The sequence below is a fragment of the Panthera tigris genome, chromosome E2, assembly GCF_018350195.1.
Source record: "Panthera tigris isolate Pti1 chromosome E2, P.tigris_Pti1_mat1.1, whole genome shotgun sequence".
Lineage (NCBI taxonomy): Eukaryota > Metazoa > Chordata > Mammalia > Carnivora > Felidae > Panthera > Panthera tigris.
This window is the reverse complement of record NC_056674.1, coordinates 32,539,542-32,564,533: the sequence shown is the minus strand read 5'-3', so window position 1 is coordinate 32,564,533 and position 24,992 is coordinate 32,539,542. Positions and strand designations below refer to the sequence as shown.

The window sequence follows — 24,992 nt, the reverse complement described above, 5'->3', positions numbered from 1 at the left end:
ATTTAGCAGCCGCCACCCGGTCTCGGGGGCCCGGGCCGAGCCCAGCGGTGGAGACGCAGCTCCCCCAGGATCCGGTCCTTGGGCGCACACCCCGGCTGCCCTTCTCCTGACTTCCCGCCCGCATCAGCTCCCCGCAGCTCCCCTCTGGGGCCCCGTCCCGGGTTCACCTCCCCCTCTCTCCGTGGGCAGCGGCCAGCTCCCTGGCTGGCTCCAGCCGAGGCCAAGAGGCCCGGGACGCGAACTCAGGCCGGGCGCGGGCGGCTTTCCATCTCTCCGCCCCCCGCCCCTGCTCCAGACGCGGCTCCCCGCGGGGCACCGAGTCCGGTTCCCTGCCCACCGGCTCCCATTGGTCGGCCTGTACCGGAAGTGATTGCCGACACTTGGTTCCATAAAAGAATGTCACCTCTTGCCTCCCCGGGACACAGCAAGCTGTCACACTTGGCCGTTTTGTACGACGGGAGGAGCGCGGGGATCCCCGCTGCGTGCCAAGGGACGGCCAAGGTTATCCGCATCCCCAGTCCTCCCAAGAAACTAAAACCCAAGTACGAGCCCGAAAACAAATGCAGCTTCCAAATATGCTGACAGCTCCCCGACCTCCGACCTCACCATTTCCGCCGCGTGGCCCCAGTGCACAAGACCCCGCCGCCGCGCGTCACCCTGCTCGGCCAGTTAGGTACACGCAGCGTCAGGTAGACAGAGTGAGGCGCCCTCACGGCCTCGGCCTTAACCTCGCCAGCCTCTCTCCTTGCTGTGAGAGGGACTGAGGTCTGCAGCTCACGCCGCCCTGGCCCCGGATCCCTGGCCTCATTCCATCCTCCCCTCCGCCCTGGCCTCTCCCAGCGCCCCTGGCACAGACACGCCACACGGGTCGGGTTTGATGTGATTATTTTTGAGGACACAAGGAATAAGGGCGAGGAGAAGACGCAGGTGGTCCTTAGGGACCAGGTCGGCGCTGAAGTTACAAAGTGAAAGGGGGTAGGGTGGGGGTGAGGGAGAGAAGGAGTTGCTGCAGACCCTGAATCAAGAGGAGGGAGGCCGACTCGGTGTCCCGAGTGGGTGCACAGGACAGACTCGCCCGGCTGTCCCACCCGGCCCTCCCCCGGGTGCCCCGCGCCACCTCCTCCAGCGGGTCTGGCGAGATGCACGTCCGCCCGCCACTCCCAGCTCTGCGTGCAAGAAGGGCCGGGGTAAGGGTTTCTGTGTGTCTGTCTCTTAGGCGAAGTGAGAGCCCCCAGTCCCTGGCAAGGTCTCCCAGCTTCCGAGCGTGGAGGTGAGTTCCAAAAGTAGGCCGTATTTCCGAGATTCTTCCGCAAATCGCAGCCATTGCGCTAACCTGCTGAGAGAGGAAAGGTTGATTAAAACCCGAAGGCCGCTTGGCGCTGATTCCTAGGAAATGGAAGGTCGGTGGTGTCCCATCCGAAGGGAATCAAAGGTCTAGAGGCAATTTGCTTGCTAGAAAGAACATTCGGACCCCGTTATGTGCAAATTCAAATAACAGCGTAACCCAGTTTTCTAAGCCAGTAGCTAATCCTGAGAGAAATTACTACAAAGCAGAATCTGACAGTAATTGCCCGAAGCTGCCTGATGCTGGGGGGAATGTCCCTTTGTGGGGTGCGATTCCCTTCCGCCAGGCACAGCCAGAGAACCAGCCAGGGCCAGTAGACAGTGATTGGCAGTCACACCCGGCTGGGGCTGAGCCCTTGGGGGTGAGCGCTCTCCAGGGACAGCCCCAACCCTCGGCTACCCTCCCCAGGGGTTTCAGCCGGCCCAAGGCAGGGCTCCAGCTGGACGTAAGCGCTGGCCTTAAACCAAGTGCATGTATCTGGCCCGTCCTTTCAGGCTTCTTGGAAGGCCTTGGTTCCGGCCCAGCCTTAGCAAACTCTTGGTGCAAGCACAGCAGGGGCCAGCTGGCCTCCCCCGAGGGGCGGGCAGGGGGCAAGGGTGTCTCTGCCAGAAGGCCGTGATGGAGCCCACCTGGCACATTTGCCAGCACATTGGGCACCGGGGCGCAGAGGTCTAGGTTGACGACTTGCTCAGTGCCCCTAGGCAAGTTACTCTCTCACTCTGAGCCCATTACTATTAAGTTTCAAAAGGAGGCGGAATTAGTGCTTTGGTTCCTAAGCTGCTGTTTCAGGAAGCGCCGTGGGACAAGCCCGCTCCAGGTCCCAACGTGGCCGTGCCCCAGAGGCCGAGAGGCTGGACAGTGGCCAGGCAGCACCGTGGGCAGCCCTGTCCTTTGGACAGACACACCCAACGCCGTTGGGGACCCACTACCTTCTGCTCCAGACGGGTACTGGCACCGCACTGCAGGCTCCCTCCGCCGCGGGCAGGGCGCACAGTTCATCGGCGGCCCCTGCAGGGCGAACGGGTGGTTTCCAAAGGCTTTGGCTGCGCGGGAAGACTCTTCGCCCGCGGAGTCTCTGGGGACGGCGGCGGGTGGGCCGCCGGAGCCCGGAGGCGGTCCCGGAATCAGACGGCACTCGGGACTTCGTGGCCTGGGAGGGGGTGGCGCTGCCCCGTCGACAGCGCTGGCTGCCGCAGTGTGCGCCAGGGACCAGATGCGCGGTTTCTCGCGGCACGGGTAGTGCAGGGTCAACGTGGGGCCCCCAGGCTCCGCCCGGAGGAAATCCGCTTCTCCCGACCCGGGGGGCTCAATGAACGAGAAGGGGCGCGCCGCCAGGCCGCACTCCCGGCGCTCCAGCCGGGCCTCTCGAGCCGCCGCGGCGGCGTATGGTGCTGGCTGCGCCTGCGAGTCTTTATGGAACTCAGCCAGCCTGTCCGTAGCGGTGGCCACCGCCTCCTCTTCTTCGGCCTCCTCCTCTTCCTCCTCCTCCTCTTCCTCCAGGTCTTCCAGGTCACTCAGCCGGAGCCCTCGGGCCTCCTGGCTTGCAGAAGCATCTGCGGGAAATCAGGACCGAGTGAGAAAAGCCCCAGGCCCCAAGGGAAATCCGCGGGAGTGCCCACCCCCCCCCCCCCCAAGAAGCTTTTAGCAAGATGGCTGTGACTGAGGGCATTCTCGGGGTTGCTCACCAGGCTGGCCAAACCGTCTCTTACAGTCGTCCCAGCGCACCGGCTTGCCCCCCCCCCCCCGGGAAAGAATTTAGGCCCCAGCCCTGCCCCCACTCCTGGGAAGACTCCTCTCTGGTGCAAAGAAACTAACGCTTTTTCCTGCCTACGACCTGGATGTCAGTGTCTCCACCGTAAAGCAAACAGACATACACCCAAGGGGACATTTTCCCCTCCAATCCCAACATCCACAGGTAGCTGGTGTGTATTATTTAATTCAGCAAATATTTATGGAGTGCCATCTATGGGCCAGACGTCATTTAGGCACTTGGGTATTAAGAATTTAGGGAATACAGCAGCGAGTAAGAGACACTCTCTGGTGGAGGTGATGTTCTGGCAGGGGGAGGCAGACACGGACCGGACCGCCTTCCCACAGTGATAGGTATGGCAGAGGAAATACAATAGGCCGATGTGATAGAGAATAACTGAGGGGCTAAGTGAGCTTGGGTGGCCAGGGAAGGCTTTGTCCAGCCCACACTATAGAAGTCAAGAAGAAGCCAGTTATGTAGGGAATTCCAGGCAGAGGGAACTGTACAGGCAAAGGCTCAGAGGTGTGTGTGTGTGGTGGGGGAGGAACACAAGTGCAAGGGTAAGTCAGGGAGCGCCTCCAAAGACGCTGTTGTCCAAGGCAGCTCGCAAAAGTGCCATCAGCCCGCTATCTAGCTGGGAAAGCCCAAAGGTGGGGTGGTGGACATTCTGGGTACCTTTGGCGTCACCATTCAGGCAGCCCAGGGACTCCTCTGCTCCACTCTCAGCCCTCCTCTCCTCCCCGCCTTTGCTCTTGGGCGCCCAAGTCATCTTGTTCTCCTTCTTGAGGCGCCGGCGCGCGTTGGCGAACCAGGTGGACACCTGGGTGAGGGTCATCTTGGTGATGATGGCCAGCATGATCTTCTCGCCCTTGGTGGGGTAGGGGTTCTTGCGGTGCTCGTTCAGCCAGGCCTTGAGCGTGCTGGTGGTCTCCCGGGTGGCGTTCTTCCGGCGGCCTGTGCCACTCAACTCCACCGCTCCATACCTGGGGGGGAGAACCTGGCTCACAGTTCTGGGTCTGAGAACCTGGGGCTGCAGGCAGGAGACAGTCTGAGGCCGGGAAATGAGGTTCCGTGCTCCCCCCTCCTCACACGCCCTCCTTCCCAGGCTGTTCCCAGATGGCCCTATGGCGGGAGGCGGGGAAGGACCTGTAACGCCAGCTACCAAGGCACCCCATGCCTTACCGGTCGTACTGGTACTGCCCCAGAGTCGGCTCATAGGGGTAATAGGCTCCTGCTTGTGCCAGGCCAGGTGTAAAGTTCCCTGCGGCCTCTTTAAATTCATACTGTGGATTCTGGTGGGGGTTGGGGTGGGAAGAGAGAATTCAGGACGCCGTTTGGGGAAGAGGCAGTATAGTTGCTAAGGGCGTGACCTCTGGAGTCCAGTCGGGTCCTACCACTCCTACTGGCTATGCGACCTTGGGCACAGTTGTTTACTCTGTGCCTCAGTTTCCCCTTGGTAACTGGGAATAACAACAGTACCTCTAGGGTATGGAAGAAGCACCCTTGGCAGAATCCCTGGTGCAGAATAAGGAGTGGTTAAACGCGAGCTCTCCTTATTACTGTCACCACTTGTGACTACTCCCAATCCCCCCTCCCTACCAGCTGGGGACCTTCCCGGCCTCACTCTCCTTCCAGAGCTATTCTCTGACCCTCTGTATCTTCGTGGCTTTGGGCAAGGGGTTTGAGCCCCTCTTCATTTCAGTTTCCTCGTCTGTAAACTGAGGCTCCCTACCTCACGAGTGAACAGAAGCACAGATGTTTTATAATCTGGACGGAGTTCTGCAAAGGGTCAAACTGCCCCCCCCACGCTTTATAATCCTACCCGTTTCCCTTCCTCGGAGTTTCGCCTCCTTCCTCGATGTCCCCCCCCCACCTCCCCCTCCCCCAGACATCTTACTGGATTTCACCCGCTGCTGCCTTGTTCATGCCCCCCCCCCCCGCCCCTCCCCCGGGCCGGATGGGTTTTGGCGAACAGACCCAGGCTCCACCCGGGGTACTCACCAGCGCCCCGTACAGCGCGGGCGGCTCTGGGCTGTAGGGCAGGTAGCCTGGGTAGCTCTGGGCAGCTGCGGCGGCCGCGTAGGGGGCTCCGTAGATGCCCAAGGCCGCGCCCAGCTCGGGCCGCGCACTGCCCAGCAGCCGACCGTCGTAGGGCGCGCAGCAGAGAGCGGCCGCCGGGGTGGAGCCTGAGGCCACGTCTGGGACCGAGCGCGGGGCGGATTCGCAGCAAGTGGCGCTGGAACTTGTAGACACCAGAAACTACGGGGGTGAGAGAGGCGCACCGGAGGTCAGAGATCGGCGCCTCAGGCTGGCGGGACCCAGCGGCAGAACAGCCCGATCGCTCCCTCATTCAACATGAACTAAATGCCACCCAGAGCTGAGCGAGCACTCTGCTGCGATGGAAATGATCTGAAGACGTAATTTAGCCAAACTGCCCTTATAGGTACTTCTAAAACGTTGCTCAGGCTCCAGAGGCCCCGGGGGTCGAGGCGATGGCACTGTCTGAAACCCGAATTACAGAAGCCAAATTGCTCTTGTTCCCTCGCCCACCCCTCCTCCGCCCCCATCACAGGATCTTACAAAGGCAGAGCTAGAAGTTAGGCTTAGCGACCACCATCACCTCTTACTCCAGCTCCCTTTTTTATAGATCGGGCACGAGCACCAGGGAGACTTGTCCAAGATCCCAAAGCGGGTCAGAGGTCAAGTGGGAACTAGACCCCACAATCTAGGCAGAAACTGGAGAACAGCGGTGGGGGTCCCCAGGAAATCCTTGTCACTGCACAACACCCACCGTAATCTGGAAAATCCAAGGAGCCGGAAACAGAGAGCTTGGACCCGGTCAAAGGAGGGACAGGATAAGTACAGAAGTCGACAAGCAAACCACTGAACAATGGTGAGGTGGAGAGATCCGGGTCACCTCGGATATCTGTACAATAAGGAGGCCTGTCTGGAAGATCTCTGAGATCCCACCCACCTCACTTAGCGCGTGGTTAGTGCCCAAGTTTCGGGTCACACGATCTTCCGGCTTGCACTGGGGGAGTGGAAGGTTCTCGGCCAGAGGTTGGGGATGTCGGAGGGGTCTGTGGTACATTACCCTGGTCCCTGCTCTCTCTGTCTTCTCCGGAGACTCGTGCGAAAGGGGGGCGCTCAGCTGCAGGCGCGTGCACTGGGCACCCCCTCCTCTGTGTCAGCCCCCATCCCCCATGGAGGCCCTTCTTACCTGGGAAGCGCTGCCGTAAGGGTGTCCAAAGTGCGGGAAGGACATGGTAGCTGTCCCTGGCCCTCCTCCTTCCCTTGCGAGTTCCCGCCTCAGCTCCGCGATTCTGCGCCTCCAGCCGTGCGCCGCCTCGGTTCCTTACACGGCTGCTGGTGCCCAGCGCCCGGTCCTCCGCCCGCTTGGCACGACTGGAGGCAGAGCCGAGGGCAGTCCGGCTGCCGAGCCCTGCGCTCCAGAAGGCGCCCCTCCGGCCCGCGTGGTCCGGAAGACAGAAGGGCCCATGGATGGGCAAGGAAAGGGAGAAGATGCGGGTTCCCAAAGTCGCGCGGTGGCGAGGCAAGGTGAGGCGCGGCGCCGGGCTGTGAGGCTTCAGAGGTGTCCCAGTCCAAGGTGGCCAGAGGCTCAATGTGACGTCACGGTAATCCCGGGCCGCCAGGCGGGCCCCCGGGCCCTGGGGCCCCGGGCCACCAAGCGTGCCAAGCGCAGCCAGCCCGTGCGCGCGCGCGCACTCTCACCCACGCTCACACTTGTTCCGGGAGGTTTGTGCAGCTGGTGAGGAACGTCAAAGACCCTGACCCTCTGTGTTTGGCGCTGGATCCTACCCCTTTTCGCCTTAAACTCACGCGCGCGCGCGCGCGCGCGCACACACACACACACACACACACACACACAACCTCTCCAAATTACCCGGGAGAAGTAGGAGAAACGCCTCCCTCTGTGCCGCGCAGGCCCCGGGCGCAGCGCGTTTACCTCCTCCCCTGCGGCCCGGAGGAGGAGAGAAGCAAGCCAGGCGGCGAGGGGGGAGAGAATACAAAAGAAGAGATAGGAGAAAAAAAGAGAGGAGAAAAGTAGGGGAGAAAGGCAAGAGGGAGAAGGAGGAGGGGAGAGGAGAGAGATGAGTCCAAGCGAACAGAGGCGCGCGGGGGAGGGGAGGGAACTGGGGTGGGCGAAGGCTGGGCGCAGGTTGAACACAGGCAGGTGGAGGAGAGCGGCGGCTCGGGGGACTAGCCTCCAGCCCGGCTCCCCCGCCCCTCCGCTGCAGGAAAGTTTGTTCTCGCCACAGGCCGGGCACTGGTTGGGGCCGCGGCCGGGGAGCGTCGGTGGTTCCCACTGGCCCGCCCGTCTTTGTGCTTCGGAATCTGGTTCCCCACCCCAGCCTCCCCAGGACTCTAGCTAGATTCAGGCTCTCGGGGCCCGGGTCTTTGCCAGGGTCTCGACCCAGGGGCTTCTCTGCAGCCTCTGGCCTCCGAACGGAGCGAATAGCGCCCCCTCGAGGCCAAGATTCAGTTCCGCTTGGACTCGGCCTGGAAACGCGGTAAAACTGACCCTTGGCATCCGCAGACAGCTGGCGAACACCCCTGGGCATCTCCTCCGAAGACGACGCTTGGTTGCTTCCTGCGCACAGACCGCTGTGTCCACGGGGGAGCCGGGGAGCCCCACAGGAAGGTGCCGGGGCCGAGCTGCAGCCGCTGCGCTCCGCTGGGGGTGGCGCTGGCGAGCCGCGGTTCAGCTCTCGGGGACTGAGGCCCAAGCCCGGCGCTCCGCCGCGACGCCGGGTTGGGCCCAGAGATCTGACCACCTCCCTCTATCCCAGGGGTCCTCAAAGGGGCGCTGATGGGCGGAGGAGCTCGTTTGTGCCCGGGAGGGGGCTGCGTGCTCTAGGCCTGGCACGAGACCAGCGGCCGCCAGTTTGTGAGCACTGTAGATCCTGCGCACTCAAGGCTCAATTCCCCAGGCCTGGAGCATACCCACCGAGGGCCACCAAACCGCGACGTTGGGGAAGGGGGAGGGGCGGGGAGAGGGGAAGGACGGGGCGTCCAGTCTAATGGGGGAAGGTCTTCGGGGGATGCTGCCGATATCCCAGTGGAACTCAGGCTCTGGGGCTTGCAGGCCAGAAACCTCAGAAAGTCTCGCCTTTCACTCACAGGGTTACAAAACGCCCTCCCAGGTTCTCTCTGCACCTCCTCAGAGGAATCCAGGGGGTTGGTTCAAGGACCCAGTTTTATTTTCTAGTTGAAACGCAAGAACGTGTGGCTCGGATGTTAGGAACAACCCGGGACTCTGCCCTGGGATTTTGCGAGGCGAGGAGGAAGCCCAAAGACCATGCAAGGTCTAGGGCCCTGGCCCGGGATCCCTGGCAGCGGGCTTCCCTCTGGACTCTCGCAGAGGGAACTGGTAGGCCCAGAAGCCAGCTACCTGTTTGGAACAACATAGGCTCGCCCACCTCCCCAAACAGATTCTGCAGAACGCGCAAGGCACAGAAGAAGCCGCCAACCGCAGACCCCTCTGCCTGGGATGATTATTATGAGGACAAGCTCCATTCTTAATACTAACGAACCCAGCTGGGTTGCCTGGTCCGTTACCTTGGAGAAACCTTGCATTCAACCCCGGGAAACTCCCAGTTAGAAAAAGAATCATAGTCCTCGCCAGATTGATTTAGTGATAAAAATTCCCTGTAATAGATACATCCCTTGATTTTTTCAAAACGCTCTTTGGAGCTATCCACACATTTGCAGCTTGGATACATCTAAGCTATCTTTTTTTTTAAAGGGAGCATTGGAGAGAATTCATTCAATTAGTCCCTTGGGGAAGATTACTGCTAATTAATTAATTGCAAACATTTCCAGAGGGAAGGTATGTCAATTGTAAAGTAATAACATTAGATAGTTGAAATACTTACTCAGCAACTTTGATTGCCCCTTCGTTCCTAAGCAGATTTTTTTTATGACAGAAAGATGGGGATGGTGGTGAAGAAAAGCATTAGTTCTGTCCCCTGGCGATCTGGTTGCAAAGGAGAAGCTGCCATATAGAACGTATTGATTTTTTAGCTGATTTATAAGACCTCTGCGGGAGCAATGCCGTGTGCAGGGCCTCCAGGCCTATCTCTTGTCTTTGCGCTCTAGGATTAGAGAAAAGCAACAAGAGTTTTCAAGAGAAAAAAGAAAAAAGGAGGAAGAACACTGGTGAAGTACATTGGAGGCTAAGGCAATGAAGGTCCCTCAGCGCTTTTCTTCTTACATAGAAAAGGACAAGCAAAAGAGCAGGTTTTATATTAAGGCACCTTTCTATTGTCTCCAAAGTTACTTGACAGTATCAGAGTGTCTTGGGGAGGGAGGCTGCCACTTCTAGACACGGGGGAACCTTGGTTTCATATTTCCTTCTATTGCTATGCCTGCCAGGTACCCTTGTGATTTGACTGTGACCACCACCAGCATTAGGTGGGGCTCCCTAAAAAATAGTTCTTAGGAACTGTGTTCTCTTCCGGCGATTTTCAGAGCCTCGTAACAAAACACAGCCGGTGGGTTCAACCAACATCAACCTTTGTCTGGCAGAGACCTGGGGGATGGGGGTGGGGGGGAAGACAAGGAAGTCTCTCTTCGAGGGCCTGAATGAGGGAAGCGGCCGTGGGATCTGCTCTCAACCTCCTGACTGTTGACAGACCCTCACTTTGGCAGCCGAGTGCTCTGGCTTCTCATTGCTTTGTTTAGCACTGATTAATTCAGTTTTGGGAAAAATGCCCGATTGTGCGTATGTGTGTGAATTTCATGTGTGTGATTGTGCGTATGTGTCTGAAGCTAGTAGACAAACCTATGCAATGCAGACCCTCCCTGTTCTATTCGAGGGGGACACTCCACCCAAAGTATTTTCTACAAGTGGGCCAGACTCTTTTGTTGTATTATGCAATATGCCCCCATATGTCCTTTAGCTGCTCATTAAAACAAGTATGAAGAGTCAAAAGCCTATTTGGAGCAGGGCGAGTCCTCGTCCGCATTGTTTATTTGAAGTTCATGTTGCTTTGCTTTAAATTCGCTGAAGGTCCCGAGCAGACAAAGAGAAGGATGTGTCTTTGAGCAAGAAACAGACTCTTAACTAGAGAGAAGAAACTGATGGTTACCAGAGGGCGGGTGGGTGGGGGATGGGGGAAATAGGGGATGGGGATCAAGGAGGGCACTTGTCCTGACCAGCACAGGGTGACGTACGGAACTGTTGAATCACTGTATTGCACACCTGAAACTAACATCGCACTGTGTGTTACCTAACTGAAATTAAAATCAAAACTTTTAAAAAAAGGACGTGTCTTTGACAATAAACTGAAATGCAACATGCACACACACGAATCTTATTGCATTATTTGGGCTTAAATATCCATCATTTCCTAATATTTTATAAAGACAGAAGACTTTACAAGGGCTGGGGTGAGTAACAGCCCAGAAATGCCCAAATCAAGTTCAAATGCCTCAAATCACAGATGCAATGTGTGAGTGTATGGGCATAATAACATAGATGAAGACGGGTTAAAGTTATATTTTTTAAGTATGGATTTTTTTTTTTTTAGTGACTGTTTTTGCACTGAGAAGGATGAAATTTCCTCAAATCTATGCATGAATGAACAAGTGCATCTGGACAGATGCATCTATAATTTATACTGATCAGTCATCTCAGGTCTACCCGAGTAAAGCCGAAATGAACACTAATTGTTCTGACTCAAGTACCGTGCGTGGCATCTGATTGGGAAACACAGGGAGCCCCTGCCTGGCCTGAATACACACTGTCAACAGCAACCTTGGCATCAGGAGGAAAAAAATAAAAAGGCAAGAATTCCCAGATGAGGGTGCTAATGCCGTTTGTCAAGAAGGTGGCAACTAGAATGAATTTCTGAATAAAGTAAAAAAAAAAAAAAAAAAGACACTCAGTGCAGAGGTCCTGGTGTGTCCACAGACCGGGTACACCTGAGCTTAGTTACAAATCGTGGCATGTAGATAATAAAATTCCCTTGCATTCGTAGCATGCTTGGGAGCTATCCCAAACACCTCTGCTTTATCTCTTTTAAGGTTTAGGGTAAGGAAATTGGAGAAGGTGGGAAGCAAATCCAAGATCATGGAACCCAGGAGATGGCAGAGGGGGGGACCAGAATCCAGACCCCCAGACTTTGGGTCTTTCCACAAGCCCGTATTTCAAACACACATAAAGGCAGACACAGCCAGGAGATGTGGTCTAACTCCAACTGGACCCAGAGAATTCACATGTCGTGTCCACACACAGTGTGATTTAGCAGAGAAAATATCAAAAGAGGGACCGGTATACACAAACAAATTCTCGATCTTTACCACATGCTTTTCTATCAGCCTGTATTATGAAAGCACTTACACAATATTTGGGGAGTTTTAGAAATTTGACGTGGATCATTAACTAAAATAGAGAACAGCAAGCAGCCCCAGCTGTGACTGATAAATATATGAATCAAAATAACAACAACAAAAACACTCCAGAAAATCTAGCCAAGTTCGGGTCTGTATACCTACACTGGTTTAAAAAAAAAAAAAAAAAAAAGCAATGAATGGAATTTAGTTACTGACTACTGTCAGGGTAGGATATATATACACTTTTTAAGCTTTGCTTAAATAATATATATACATTAAATAATTATATTAAATAATATATGTGTATATATATAAAATATATATATATTTTAAGCTTTGGCCTCGGAGGGGGGGTGCAGTTCGGTGCATTAACTTCTTGCTTGTAAAGCAGTTTTTGTATATAGAAAGTCTTGATGATTTTTATCCTGTGGATGGTAACATCTTCCTCATGATAAGCTTAAGGCATCTAGTGTTTTCAAGGAATTAAAATGGAAAGTAAACGACAGACGTGTGGATTAGAAAACCAGAGAACAACTTAAAAAAAATTTTTTTTTAAATGTTTTTATTTATTTTGGGGAGGGGAGGGTGGGGCAGAGAGAGACGGGCACAGAGGATCCTAAGCGGGCTCCGTGCTCATAGCGGAGAGCCCAATGCGGAGCTCGAATCCACGAACCACAAGGTCATGACCTGAGCTGGAGTCGGAAGCTTAACTCACTGAGCCGCCCAGGCGCCCCAGAGGACAGCTTCTGAAGACAAAGTGTAATGGAGAGAAACGCATGTAAGAAATAAGCACCTGAAAAGGACTGCATGTTAGGATCCACTGGGCTAAGATGCCATGGCCTTTCCCCCTTCGTGACAGGGCCTAGGGGCGGTCCTGAGTGTGCAGTTCGGGAACAGACTCGTGGCCTGGACCGATGGGGAAGGTTGCTGCCGAAGCGCTGACTCGGACGAGAGCCAGGGACGGTGCAGAGTTGGCCTACAGCTCTCTGACTAGGACACTGTGACCAGGCAGGCGATAAGGTGGGTCCTTGGTTATCCTTCCTGCTTTAGGATTTCGTTGCCGGAGACTTTTAAGGCTTCGGTTAAAACGTGCAGCTCCAAGCCATAGCCATATTTGTCCCACTGGTGACATTCCCTGGTTTTCTCTGTCACCGTGGCTTCTCCTACTTGTAACGCCGAGCATTAGAACGGGCCAGGAGCCTTCTTTTTTGTGCCACCCGGGGCCCACTACTTGAGGGAAGCTGAGACCATTTGTGATGTCACGTGCTGGCCCCAGTAATTTACGGCAAATCGTCGCAAATCAATAAAAATATGGGAAGTATATCATTTTTAAAGGGGAAAAAAAAGAGAAACACATGAGACATGCCCATTAAGGGCAAAACCATTCTAATACCTGCTTGTCTGCTTGGGTCTGCAATTAAAAACATTCTGATAATAAATCTCCTTGCAGGCTCTTTCAATGCTTTTAACTTTCCTGAAGGTTCAAATTGGTATCCCAAAAATGTGCCAGGACTTTCACAAGGTATTTTATAGACTCATAAATAAATACGGCAATTAATCCGTGCTATATTTCTTTCATATCTGATGACAATTTATTATGGCGTTCACCGATTCGGTGCACAAAAACTCTAATGCACTTAAAATCGGATTTCAAACCAAACATTTTATGGGAAAATATAGTATTGATCATCCATTTAAAGATATCATGAAGATGATTCATAACCTGCCGTAAAAAAAGATCTCATGAGGGTCTTACAAATGAGTGGGGTTCTGGAACAGTCTATTCATAAAACCAGAGCTATTGAATCTGTGCCTCTTGTTTTTTTCATCTATCTTCGAGTCTTCCAGCACTGATTACTTTTGCATGTTGCTGTTTTGTAAGAAAAATCTCCTTCCGTGGCATTTTTCATAGTGACAGAAGTCGTGGAATTTGGGAGTGAATATTTTCTATTGCAGTGGTCTCTTGAAATTCTGTCCACAGGAAGAGTTTCAAGGGCAATCGAGGTGATTCTGGTATCTTGGAGTCAAAGCTATGGTATGGCCCCCATCACATTGGGTGTTCCTGACAGATCACCGTGGTCCTGAGCAATCTCGTGCCCCTGATAGTCCATAGTCCTAACGTACTATGAATGGTAGAATATCTTCGGTGCACACACAGGACAGGGTGCCAGTGAGGACAGAAGAAAATCCGAGGGTGCTGGCCCTTCTATTCAAGTGGCACACAGGCCTGTCTAGGAAAAGCAACATATATGATTTGCTCAACAGACACACACTGTGTGTACTGAACGTTGGGCATGATGGTTAGGAGGCAAGGGTTGAGCACTGAACTAAAGACTTTCCTGCCCTCATGCAGGCTACATTCTAAGAAGTTAAATACTTTCAAGACATCCTGAAATCATTTATCGCTAGCGCAATGTGCATTTAGTGGCAACGCCATTAAAATCTCTGAACCCACGGGGCTTAGAGTTTCGCTATAATGTCTGCCCCAAATTGGATAGCACTTGTTTCATTTTATAGAATCTAGAGCCTATGAGAGTTTACCTTGCCTAGTGTAATGGAGCTCGTACTGGACTCAAGCTGCCGGCCACAAAGTGGTGGGAGAGCAACGCATTCAGATTGCCACATTGAATTGTCGAGACGATGCAGTTTCAGGAAATAACCACCTCACCCAACATGTAGCGGATCCGAGCGGCTTTGTTTCTGGTCTATTTGTGTGGGTTGGGTCCCCTTACCCTTTGATGTCTACACAATACCGTGTATCGGCATAGAAATGAAAAAAAAAAATCAGGGCACTCAGATAGACGTCTTGGTCTCTTCGATGCTAACACCTAGAATTCTCAGCTGGTATATTTCACAGTTGAGACTAGGGTCATATTGTCTGAACAACAGGGGAATGCGTCTCAGAGATACTGGTTGATGGGGACAGGGGATGGGACACAGCTGGGTTGGAAATTTAGGACCTCAGTGACTCAGTTGGTTCAAATCTACCCACATTACCGGCTAATGTATCGTACATTCATAATTTGCTCTCTTTCACTTTCCCAACTACACGGGGGGTTAAATAGGTGCGTTTTCTTACCCTCTTTCCACAGATGAGCAGCTGAGTTTCAGAGGGATTAACCCACTGGCTCAGGTGACATAGCCGATTAGCATTTGAGACAACTCCCAAGAGCCACCGGGTCTTTGAATGGTTGTGTGGTCCACTTCTGGGCCCCAGGACCTTTCGCGAGAAAGCATCAAGTCTGACCTTGGTGCTCTATACGGGCGGGCGTTGGGAGGTACAGCCTGGCGGGTCTTTCCATCTCTGGGATGGTGACACCTTGTTCTTCCATTTTGGTTTTGTGATTGGATCTCCCCCCGCAGTTTTAAAGCCCCACGTGCCTCTGCTTTGTGGTGGTCCAGGTTGGCTCTGACCATGAGCTCAGAAGAGAAAGTTTGCCGTGTCCACAGCAATCACACAGGCCAGATGCTGAGAACGACGCACGTCATCAACAATAATAAATCCATCAACAGGACCTTGGTGTGAGTCTTCTCGCCCTCATTTCTGAAACTGTCTGTCCCAAAATGGGCTCATAAGATCTTTCAGAGGGGTGGGGTGCCTAGGTTTGCTCCAGGCACAAACTGCTTTGAGTCTGTGGAGATGGGAGCACTGGACCCAGCGTCTAACTTGTGGTAGAGGGAAAATGGACTTGACAGAGACAGCATGAAATACATGAGCAGGATTAGACTGTCAGTGTAGACCGGAGAACATAAACCATTTCCTGTGCCACTCTCCAGCTCAAGGGCAGGGGCAGAGCAGAGGGGAAGCCTGCAACTATAATTACGAAATATAAATTTATACATATATAAAGGGAAAGGCTGAGGGTAGATGTTAACCACTAAAACTCCTTTTACGTTATAAACACCACAGGGATATGGAAAAGCAGCATGGGGATTAAGGACATCTTTTTGCCTTGGGACTAATTTATTACTCTAGATTATGCAGTTAACAGAGAAAGGAAAAATTGATAGGTGGCTGTTTTTCTGTAAAAGTTAAATGTGAGTAATGGGAGGGTCCTGCCCCTGGCTTTAAACACCTGATGATGGAGACTAAGGTGGCCAAGAGCTGAAGAGAGCAAGACGCTGGTTTGAGAGACAAGGCTGGGACCTAGCCTGAACCTACCACCGTTTGCCTGGGAGGCTTTGGACAAGACTCTCCCTCTGCCTCTGGGAGCCTCAGTGTACCCATCTGAAAAATGGAGAGCTTGAGCTCAGTGATCTAGGACTCCTGGGCTTACATCTTTATGGGAATCAGGTCACATTTCCTTTTCCAGGACTCTAAAATCTCCCTGATACCTGGGAAGACTCTGAAAGTTCTTTTTTTTCAATCATGGATGGTGCATCGAAATCTTTGGAGCATCTTTAAAAACCCACACACCCCCAGCCTCACGCCATGAGATTCTCAGCAGGCCTGGACGTTTGTATTTCAAGAAAAATATATAATAAAAGGAGAACATGCACCTGGTAAAAAGTCAAACTACCTGTGGGAGAAATGATGGATTGTCTGATACCCATGCTGCTTCTTCCCGCCTAAGCACATCCGGATGTTGTCTGGGATGGCCATGCAGAGTCATGGCCACTTGCTGCTGGCTTTCTAGCATCTTTTACTTGGGGGGGGGGGCGGGTGATGGGGGAGCGGAGTATACCATGTGAACCAATTTTGGTTAATAAGGCTTAGAGGAAATGTGCATGGAGGATTCTGGGAAAACATTTATTTTCAGGATAAAAGAGGTCCGAGGCAGGGCTGCCCCGCCTCGTCTTTTGAGTCCGTGAACGTGGATGTGATGACTGACGCCGCAACGTTCGTTCATTCATTGGTTCAACACACATTTATTGAGTATTTACTCTGCACCAAGTAGGATTCGGAGATGCTGGGATACAGCCCCATCCTCATCGAGCTGACGTTGTAGAGCCGAAGACGGACAGTGTGCAAGGCACGCAGGTAAAATACAGAAATGTCCGATGAGGATACAAGTAAGTAAGTCAGTAAGTAAGTAGATAAGTAAATAAATGAAGCAAGGGAGAGGAGTTTCCATGAGCACAGGGTCAAGACGATCGCGCAAAAGTAGCCGTCATATCAGGGAGCCAATAAACCCCTGGCTCTGGGCTTCTAGTTTGCGTCAGACAAATAAACTGGTTTTGTTTAAGTCTCTGTTAATTGAGTTTTCTATTACTTACAGCTGAATGAATTCCTAAGACAGTGTAGTGGGGGTGAAAGAGACACATAAGTCATCTGATTATTTCATCCCCACTCTCCAGCGGCGTGGACTCCTAACAGTTTCTTGGCTGCCTTCCAGAAACGTTCTATGTTAATACAAGCCATATAAACATAAGCTCTATATACAATCTCTCCCTCTGGCTCTCCCTCTGTCTCTGTCTCTCTCTCTCCGTCATATACACGTACACACCCACCCACACGTAATTCATGACAACACAGCATGGTGGCTGAGGGCCCGTGTGCCCACAGCTCCGTAGTATAGCATGACACAGAGTCCGGCTGCATAGTGGCTCGAACCCCGTGCAACGAACACCACTGTGCTCGCTTAACCATCGACGGCACGTCTTTCAAATGCCCGGAGATGTTTCTCCTTTTTTTGACACCTGGGTAGTATTTCTCAGCGTGGAGGAGATCTGTAGCATTTTTTTTTCCCCTCTTACTATCCATGGGACATGCCGATGAGCACCCTTGATGGAGGACCATGTTCTAAAAAGATCTGTGCGCCCTCAGAGCTGGCTCACGGCAAAAGGAGAATCTGCCGAGATTGGCCTTCTTTCCTTCTTTGTTCGCTTTCTTTCCCTTTACACAGCTTGCTGTCTCCTGCGCACTCAGCTCCCCCCACATCCGTACAGTTTCCCCTTTAGTTCTATACGGGGCCATCATGCACGCTCAGGGGGCAGCATTTATGATACATCCTACTTCAACATTTAAGAGCTAGATCTTTGTAGACTTTTCTCCCATGAGGCTGCATCTCTTTAGGAAGGACTTAAAAAAAAAAAAAGGAAACAAACCCCCAAAGTCCACTTTGTACAGAGGCAATGATAGCTAATTTGGCGGCATTCATCCTATGAACGAGGGGGTAAATACCAAGTAGTCCGATGGGGGGCACAGACGTGAAATAAACCAGATAATAATAATACAGCATGTTAAGTGCAATGAGAGAAAATAAGTGTAACGGGCAATGGGGGTAACTAATCTTAACTAATCGTGCCTTGTGGCTATATGCAGAAGATCAAGCCATAATCTGGCTGTGACCGACAAGCTGGGTTTTTAATGAGGGGCGGAGGGGGGGTTCCAGGTAAGAGAGGAAATGGCACATGCAGAAACATGGAAGGAGCTCTTTGGGGATCATAATACAAGCGATGGGAGGGCATGAATGGGAGGGGGCCAGAGAAAGCGGTCAGGGGCAGACTAAGAAGGAGGGTGGGTCCCACTGAGTCTGTGATTGGTGCCTCTGGGTCCTGGCAGGGTCAGGCAGAGCAATGTTGATGAGACGTAGAAACTTCTAGAGATCTAACTCTTGCCCAGGCCCGTACTCTCAGCTGCTTCTCTGTTTCACCCACCCAGCTGTACCGTTCCGTAGGGTTCCAAAAGAAAGTAGGTGAAGTTGCTGGGTTTTGGGGAGAAATACAGAAAAAATAGCTAATGGGAAGGCTGAAGAGGAGGTGCCTCTGTCTTGAGGGTGGTTGGGCTAACAAGTTAGTCAAGATTCTTTTGTTATTGGAACAGATGGACACTGGCTCAGTTAAGTGGGACAGAAGGGTAAGAGGGAGGTAGGATATAGACACCTAAACTTGGGGAGACACATTCAGAGATTGAGAGCAAGAGGCTGGGGGGAATTTCTTTCCAGGGGCTGCCAGTAAAGAGTCTTGGCCTCCAACACTGTCTCTTTTAATAAGTGTCATATTTCTAAGAAAGAGAGACAGAGAAAGGGGTGCGGGGGAGGGAGAGAATTTAATTGGTCCATCTCTGGTCTAGTATCTTTGTGACCGGACCAATCAGCTCTGGGTCAGGGGGACCTATTGTGAGCCAAGCAGTCCCGCTAAAAGCTTCAATCCAAAATGGTGGACGGAAGACTAAATCAGGGCAACCCCACAAATGAAGCAAAGCTGTGTTCCATTCCGTGCTTGGAGCGGGGCAGTTAGAGCTACCCCTGCTGGATCCAGGCCCTAAGAAACTTGGACTTCATAATTTACGAAGGCAACAGGGAGCCAACAAATCCATTCAGCGCACATGAAATATTTCAAGCGAGGCACAAGGGACCCGGAGCAGGTCTTAGAGAAGATGGATTTACATCTGGCAATAAAATCCCAACTCCAGTAACCTTTGCACTTAGGTCTGGATTTTGTCTGGATCTTAAAGCTTTTATAAGTGTTTAAGAGCATGAACTCTGCAGGGGTTGGAATTTCTCTTGCCTTCTCTCCCTCCAGGGATTGGGCTGCCAAGATGAGGCTGGGGGCCCTATCACCTTTCATTCTCGTTGGCTTGGAACTCTTTGCCTCGAGGGTGTTTCATCTCTGCCCATGGATGGAGTTGGCTCCATGGCCTCTTGAGTGATGTACTTAAACTTGCTGAGCTCTAGTGTCGTCCCCTGTGAAATGGAGGTGTTCTTACCAACCTCGTAGGACCGTCATGAATGCAAAGTCCAGACCACATTCGAGTGGATTTTGTAAAGTAACAAATGAGTGAATGCAGCTATGTTGTGATCTTGTTGGATGGAGTTCGGTTTTGGAGGTGGAAAAACATTACTTTGGGTCCCAGCTCTGGCTTGGGAAAGTTGCCTTGCCTCTCGGAACCAGGGTTTCCTCATCTATAAACCACGTGGTGTTGTTGTGGAGGTTAAATGATAACGCGTGCAAATGGTCTTGTAAGGGTCTGAGCACAGGTCAAGGCACAGCGCATGATAATTGTCCTTGTCTCCCACAAAAGTATTCAAGAAGCCAAAATAACATTCATGGGGGACGCAGTTCTCTCCACGGACTAAGATGGCTTTGGAGTCCCTATTTGTGGTAGAATTTTCTCGTGCTCACCTACATACACTTCTCCTTTCCTTCCTGGGCATGCTGGCTAGAAAGAACACTTCCAAGCCTCCTTAGAGTTAGACTGGGCCACAGGGATAGGAGTCAGGTGAATCACTCGTGGGCCGAGGAAATGAGAAATCTCTATAGGAGATGCCCGGTTTTCTCTCCCTTGCCTCTGCAAACACGCAGAACTCATGCTGACGTGGGAAAGCCCCCGGCGTCGGAGTCACCGCCTGGCGAACGGTTGGCCCTGAGATCCTCAGCCCTGCAGCAAACTTTGCAAAAGTCAAGCCTTCGAGGTTTGGGAGATGTTTGTCATTGAAGCATACCGTAACCTCTCCTAACGAATGTGCTATTATTGCTTCTCATCTATGTGGTCTTGGGCAAGTAGCGTGAGTCTTCATTGGTTTAGCTGTAACATAGAATCGTACTAGCACTGACTTCCAAGGTGGTTAAAGGAGAGGACTCATGCAAAGTGCTTAGCCCTGGCTTTGGCACACAGAAGATGTTCGACGGACAGTGGCAGTAGCGATGACGAGGGTGTAGTGGGATGATGGTGACGGCGATCGCTGCTGGCGATTCGGAAGCTGGGGGGTGGTGGCTGGATTCATATCCTTCTATTTAAGTAGAAGAACCCGCACAATCTCCAACCCTGGGGAGTGGGTGAGAACTTGCTCTGGCCCAGGCTGGTGTGCGGTGAATTGCATTTTGAGATGCTAATATGGTGCCGGGATCTGTGCCTGTCTCCGCAACTTCCCGGCCTCTGTGCAAAAGGATAAATACAGTAACATTTGCCTTCTTGGGAAAGCTCTTCGGTAGAGAGCACGGCCAGCAAAGCACACTTCTATTCCCAGGGCTGTTAGTTACTTTTCTTCTTTGCCAAGACTGTGAAGCCGGGCATCGTGCTCAACATCGCCTCTGTAGGGATGAATGAGAACGGGTGTGTGGCCTCAAGGAGCTTGCAGTCCTTCCAGTGCTTATCATGATGCCGCTGAGCTACTGTACGACAATACGTCTCATGTCTCCACCCCCCACTTTGCCTCAATGCCAGCTTGTAGGGTAGCGTGATGCCGTGGAAGGAGCTTGGGCTTTGTGGACAGAGGGATGAGTCTGAACGCGGTCTCTGCCATTTTCTAGCCGTGCCCTTGGATAAAATTCTTGACCTGTTAGCCTTGGCTTCTTTATCTTTAAAAAGGGAGAAATGGGGCACCTGGGTGGCTCAGTCGGTTAAGCATCTGACTTCGGCTCGGGTCATGATCTCGCGGTCCGTGAGTTCGAGCCCCGCGTCGGGCTCTGTGCTGACAGCTCAGAGCCCGGAGCCTGTTTCAGATTCTGTGTCTCCCTCTCTCTCTGACCCTCCCCCGTTCATGCTCTGTCTCTCTCTGTCTCAAAAATAAATAAACGTTAAGAAAAAAAAATTAAAAAAAAATAAAAAGGGGGAAATGATTGCTATCATGTTATGAGAATTAACTATGATACATGTAACACCCCTTGGACAGAGCTTAGCATGTAATAGGTGCTTGATAAATATTAGCCCTTCCTGGAGATTCTACGTTATTCTGTAGTCCCAACATCTGGACCATAAAGAGTGCTCTTTATGTATTTATGGGATGGCAGGCAGAGAAAATTATTGTCCACAGGGAAGTACTTTTGGGAGGAAATACTTGTGATGATAGTTGAAGTATTTGTATATTTCAAATCCACTTTAGCTTATGCAGAAAATTTTTTTAATATTTCTTTATTTTTGAAAGAGAGAGAGACCAAGCCGGGGAGGGGCAGAGAAAGACGGGGACACAGAATCCGAAGCAGACTCCAGGCTCTGAGCTGTCAGCACAGAGCCCGACGCGGGGCTCGAACTCCCAAGCCGTGAATGAACTGAGCTGAAGTTGGACGCTTAACCGACTGAGCCACCCAGGCGCCCTGTAGTTTATACAGAAATTTTAATTAATTAATTTTTAAAAGATTTTTTCAAATGTTTACTTACTTTTGAGAGCGGGAGCGACAGAGTGTGAGCAGGGGAGGGGAAAAAAGAGAGAGGGAGACACAGAATCCGAAGCAGGCTCCAGGCTCTGAGCTGTCCGCACAGAGCCCGACGCAGGGCTTGAACCCATGGACAGGCAGATTATGACCTGAGCCGAAGTCAGACGCTTAACTGACTGAGCCACCCAGGTGCCCCAATTAATTTATTTTTAATTAATAAAATTTGGACCTCTGTCATGGATTATATTACTCACTTTTTTGACTTCTCAGCCAATTGCCATCATTGTTTGAGTCAAGCCCCTTCCTGCTAACTTTATTTTTTCCTCTTTTGGTGATTTCCCTCTCCACTCCCCTTCCCCCGATAAGCATAATGTCAAAGGTGTAGTGTGGCTCTGTGTGTGTGTTTTTAACTTACATGAATTGGACTGTACTGAAAATCTGATCTTCTTTTCTTCTTCTTTTTTTTTTTTTTTGAGAGAGACTATGCAAGCGAGAGGGGGAAGGGCAGAGAGAGAGAGAGAGAGAGAGAGAGAAAGGGGAGAATCCTAAGCAGGCTCCACACCTCCGCATGGAGCCTAACGTGGGGCTCAGATCTCACAACCCTGGGATTATGACCTGAGCTGAAATCAAGAGTCAGATGCTTAACCGACTGAGCCACCCAGGTGTCTCACTTTTCTTCTTTCTTCACGAAGCATTCTGTTTTTGTGACCTGTTGACATTCTTGTAAGTACTTCTAATTTATCGTTCCTCACTACTATATAATATTCCAGGGAGTCACTTTTTATTAACCAGAAAATTGGATTTGCCAGAACATCTTTATCCCCCAGCCAAGACTGCTATATGAGAAATATTATCTTCATTTTGCACCGAGTAAATCACTCACTAAATTGCGACCTTATGATGCTATTACAGCGATAACAATGGCACATGCCTGCTTGCCCACACCAAGAATTATGGCAGGAAATTACGGTAGGAAAGAGCTAAAAGCAAGTCGTTTGATTTTTTTATGGCTCTATGCTGTGTGTACACATGAACATGTGCATGCGTGCTTTGGGCTATATTGTCCTTTTCTGTGTTTTAAATAAATATTCCAATTTGCATAATTGAAGTGAATTTCTGTGGTGCATGAAAATATAAACTCGGGGCTATGATGTCAATTAGGACAATTCGTATCCCACGGTAAAAGCCTTGGGTTTAGAGGCAGGTGATCCGCATTCGAGTTTGGGTTCTGCCTCTTGCTAACTGAGTGATGTCAGCCAAGCCGTCCAAACTCTGCTGTCAGGCAGAAAATAATAAAACAGGTTGTCGTGGGAGTAAGATGAGCTAACAGTTAGACATACTAGAGGAATGTAGTATGGTGTCATTTTTGTCTGTTTCACAGAAGAAGTTTTAAAACTGAATGACATTCGCGGACATCTGAGTCCCTGCTCTGGACTTGCGTCGCTGCAGGTTGCGTCGCTGCAGGTAGTTACGTAAGAGCGCCGCATGGAGCCGCCATTGGCTGAGTGCTTTGGAGAATGGACAATTAGCATGGACCCAGTATCCCAGCTGCCTTACTTGTCATTGGCTGGAGGTCGAGGCAGGGCAGCATGGGACCCCTCCTGGAGCCAGACGCAAGCCAGAAATCCAACGTTGATCGGACCTGGGCTCCCGAACCAGAGACCTGCTAATTCTGGTGACTGGACGCATAAAGCCAAACAGTGGCTTGATTTTCTCCCAGGTCAAGGACAACGGACCTTTTCTAAGTAAGATTGCTCTCAGATCACAGATTCTGAGCCATGTTTACCATTAATTACAAGGTGGCCCCTGGCCTAGGAGAGAGTCTGTGAAGCTTGGTGGAAGGTTACGAGAACGTGCTTTGAAAAAGAGGTTAAGAACGTATATACACCCCGTTTCCTTTCTGTGTGTATCTTAGACATGGGCCTTGACCTCTCGGGGCCTTGGTTTCCTCTTCATACATGAAGATGGTAACATCTACTTTTTAGAGTCGTCAGCAGAATTCAGCGATCGGGGGTGTGGAAGTCCTACCGACAGCCATTGTGATCAGGAGCGGCCCTGCATCATCAGAAGAGGGAAATCGGCACCTGGCCACGCCGCCCAGGACAGAGCCAAGCCTATGCAAGGAATCAGACCACTCCTCACTGCTTTCAGAGTTAATATTTGATCATTAAAGTTCTGCTCACTGTGCCCTGCTTGGGGACACCTGCTGCATCGGTGGGTTCTCGAGACTGGCCGCGTGTTACAATCGTTTGGGGAACTTTAAAAGATCTCACTACCCAGGCCCATCGATGCCATCAGAACCTCTGGGGTGTGGCCCAGCGACGGGTATTTGTAAAAGCTCCCCGATAGGGTTGGGACCAGGGGAAGGCGAACGGGCCGCCTCGTGTGCACAATGTAAGGGGGAACCCCACAGTCAGGTGCCGCCAGCTTGCAGGGCCCTGAGAGTGCCCCCTGGGCACCTCGCTCTGCTCGCCCTGGCCCTTAGATCTGTTCCCCGGGTGACTCCAATGGTCAGTGAAGGTGCTAGTAATTGGGTTTTTTGTTTGTTTCTTTCTTTGTTTTAAAATCTATTTATTTTGAGAGAGAGAGAGTACAAGCAGGGGAGGGCAGAGAGAGAGAGGGAGAGAGAGAATCCCAAGCAAGCTTTACACTGTCAGTGCAGAGCCCCTTGCGGGGCTCAATCTCATGGACTGTGAGATCTTGAGCTGAGCTGAAATCCAGGGCCGGATGCCTAATGGACCGAACCACCCAGGCACCCCAAGTGTATGTTTTTAAGTAATCTCCACACCCACTGTGGGGCTCAAACTCACAACCTCACATCACGAGTGGCTCTTCTGATGATTCAGCCAGTCAGGCACCCCAGGAGGACTTACTCTTCAATGCGTCTCACGGCACGTTTTTTCTCGACCTTTCTCAGAGGGACCCCCTGCACCCCGGTGACCAAAATTGCCTTGCAAATAGCACTGGGCTTTCCACCAGAAGGGTCTACTTAAACAAACAAACAGACCAACCAACCCAAAACCAAGCCCTCTTTATCTCATAGCCCCTGATGGTTATGTGTATTATGTGCAACTCCATTAGGTCCTTCCCGTGAAAGTAGGCATCACGTTCGCTCGCTGTTATGATATCCTATCGTGTAGAAAAGGGTGTGACACGTGGAGGCATTTTCAAAAACAAGAATAGGGGCGCCTGGGTGGCCCAGTAGGTTAAGCGTCTGACTTGGGCTCAGGTCATGATCGCACTGCTCGTGAGGTTAAGCCCCGCATCAGCCTCTACACTATCAGCACAGAGCCCGGCTTTGGATCCTCTGTCCCCCTCCTCTCTCTCTGTCCCTCCCCCGCTCTCACTCTCTCCTCCCCCCTCTCTCTCAAAAATAAATAAAAATATTAAAAAAAAAAAACCCAAGTATATGAATGAATGAATGGATCTAGACTCTATTTTGACTTCTCCCTTTGGACCTCGTGGTCTGACTTCGCCGGCCTCGCATCCACACCTTGCACG

The 24,992-nt window shown here is 51.7% G+C and overlaps 1 protein-coding gene across 2 annotated transcripts; it reads right to left on the bottom strand.

The window, feature by feature from the left end:
- Positions 1-874: 874 nt before the first annotated feature.
- Positions 875-6,370, bottom strand: IRX6 (iroquois homeobox 6). 2 transcript variants are annotated; one of them, XM_042969558.1, is made up of 6 exons: positions 6,316-6,370; positions 5,097-5,354; positions 4,278-4,387; positions 3,771-4,078; positions 2,275-2,898; positions 875-1,336 (listed from the first exon to the last, which is right to left on the bottom strand). In XM_042969558.1, exons 1-6 carry the CDS (start codon positions 6,358-6,360, stop codon positions 1,329-1,331), a joined length of 1,353 nt encoding a protein of 450 aa, XP_042825492.1. In that variant the 5' UTR covers positions 6,361-6,370; the 3' UTR covers positions 875-1,328. The 2 variants fall into 2 exon arrangements, with proteins under 2 accessions (XP_042825492.1, XP_042825494.1); XM_042969560.1 differs by having other exon boundaries at positions 875-1,333.
- Positions 6,371-24,992: the final 18,622 nt, after the last annotated feature.

What these genes read in the sequence shown, in the direction of transcription:
- IRX6 (XM_042969558.1), bottom strand. Translation starts at nt 6,360, where the DNA reads ATGTCCTTCCCGCACTTTGGACACCCTTACGGCAGCGCTTCCCAG. An exon ending in CTTACGGCAGCGCTTCCCAG is followed by an intron (nt 5,355 to 6,315) that starts GTAAGAAGGGCC and finishes TCACCCCCGTAG; the next exon opens with TTTCTGGTGTCTACAAGTTC. An exon ending in CCGCGCTGTACGGGGCGCTG is followed by an intron (nt 4,388 to 5,096) that starts GTGAGTACCCCG and finishes AACCCCCACCAG; the next exon opens with AATCCACAGTATGAATTTAA.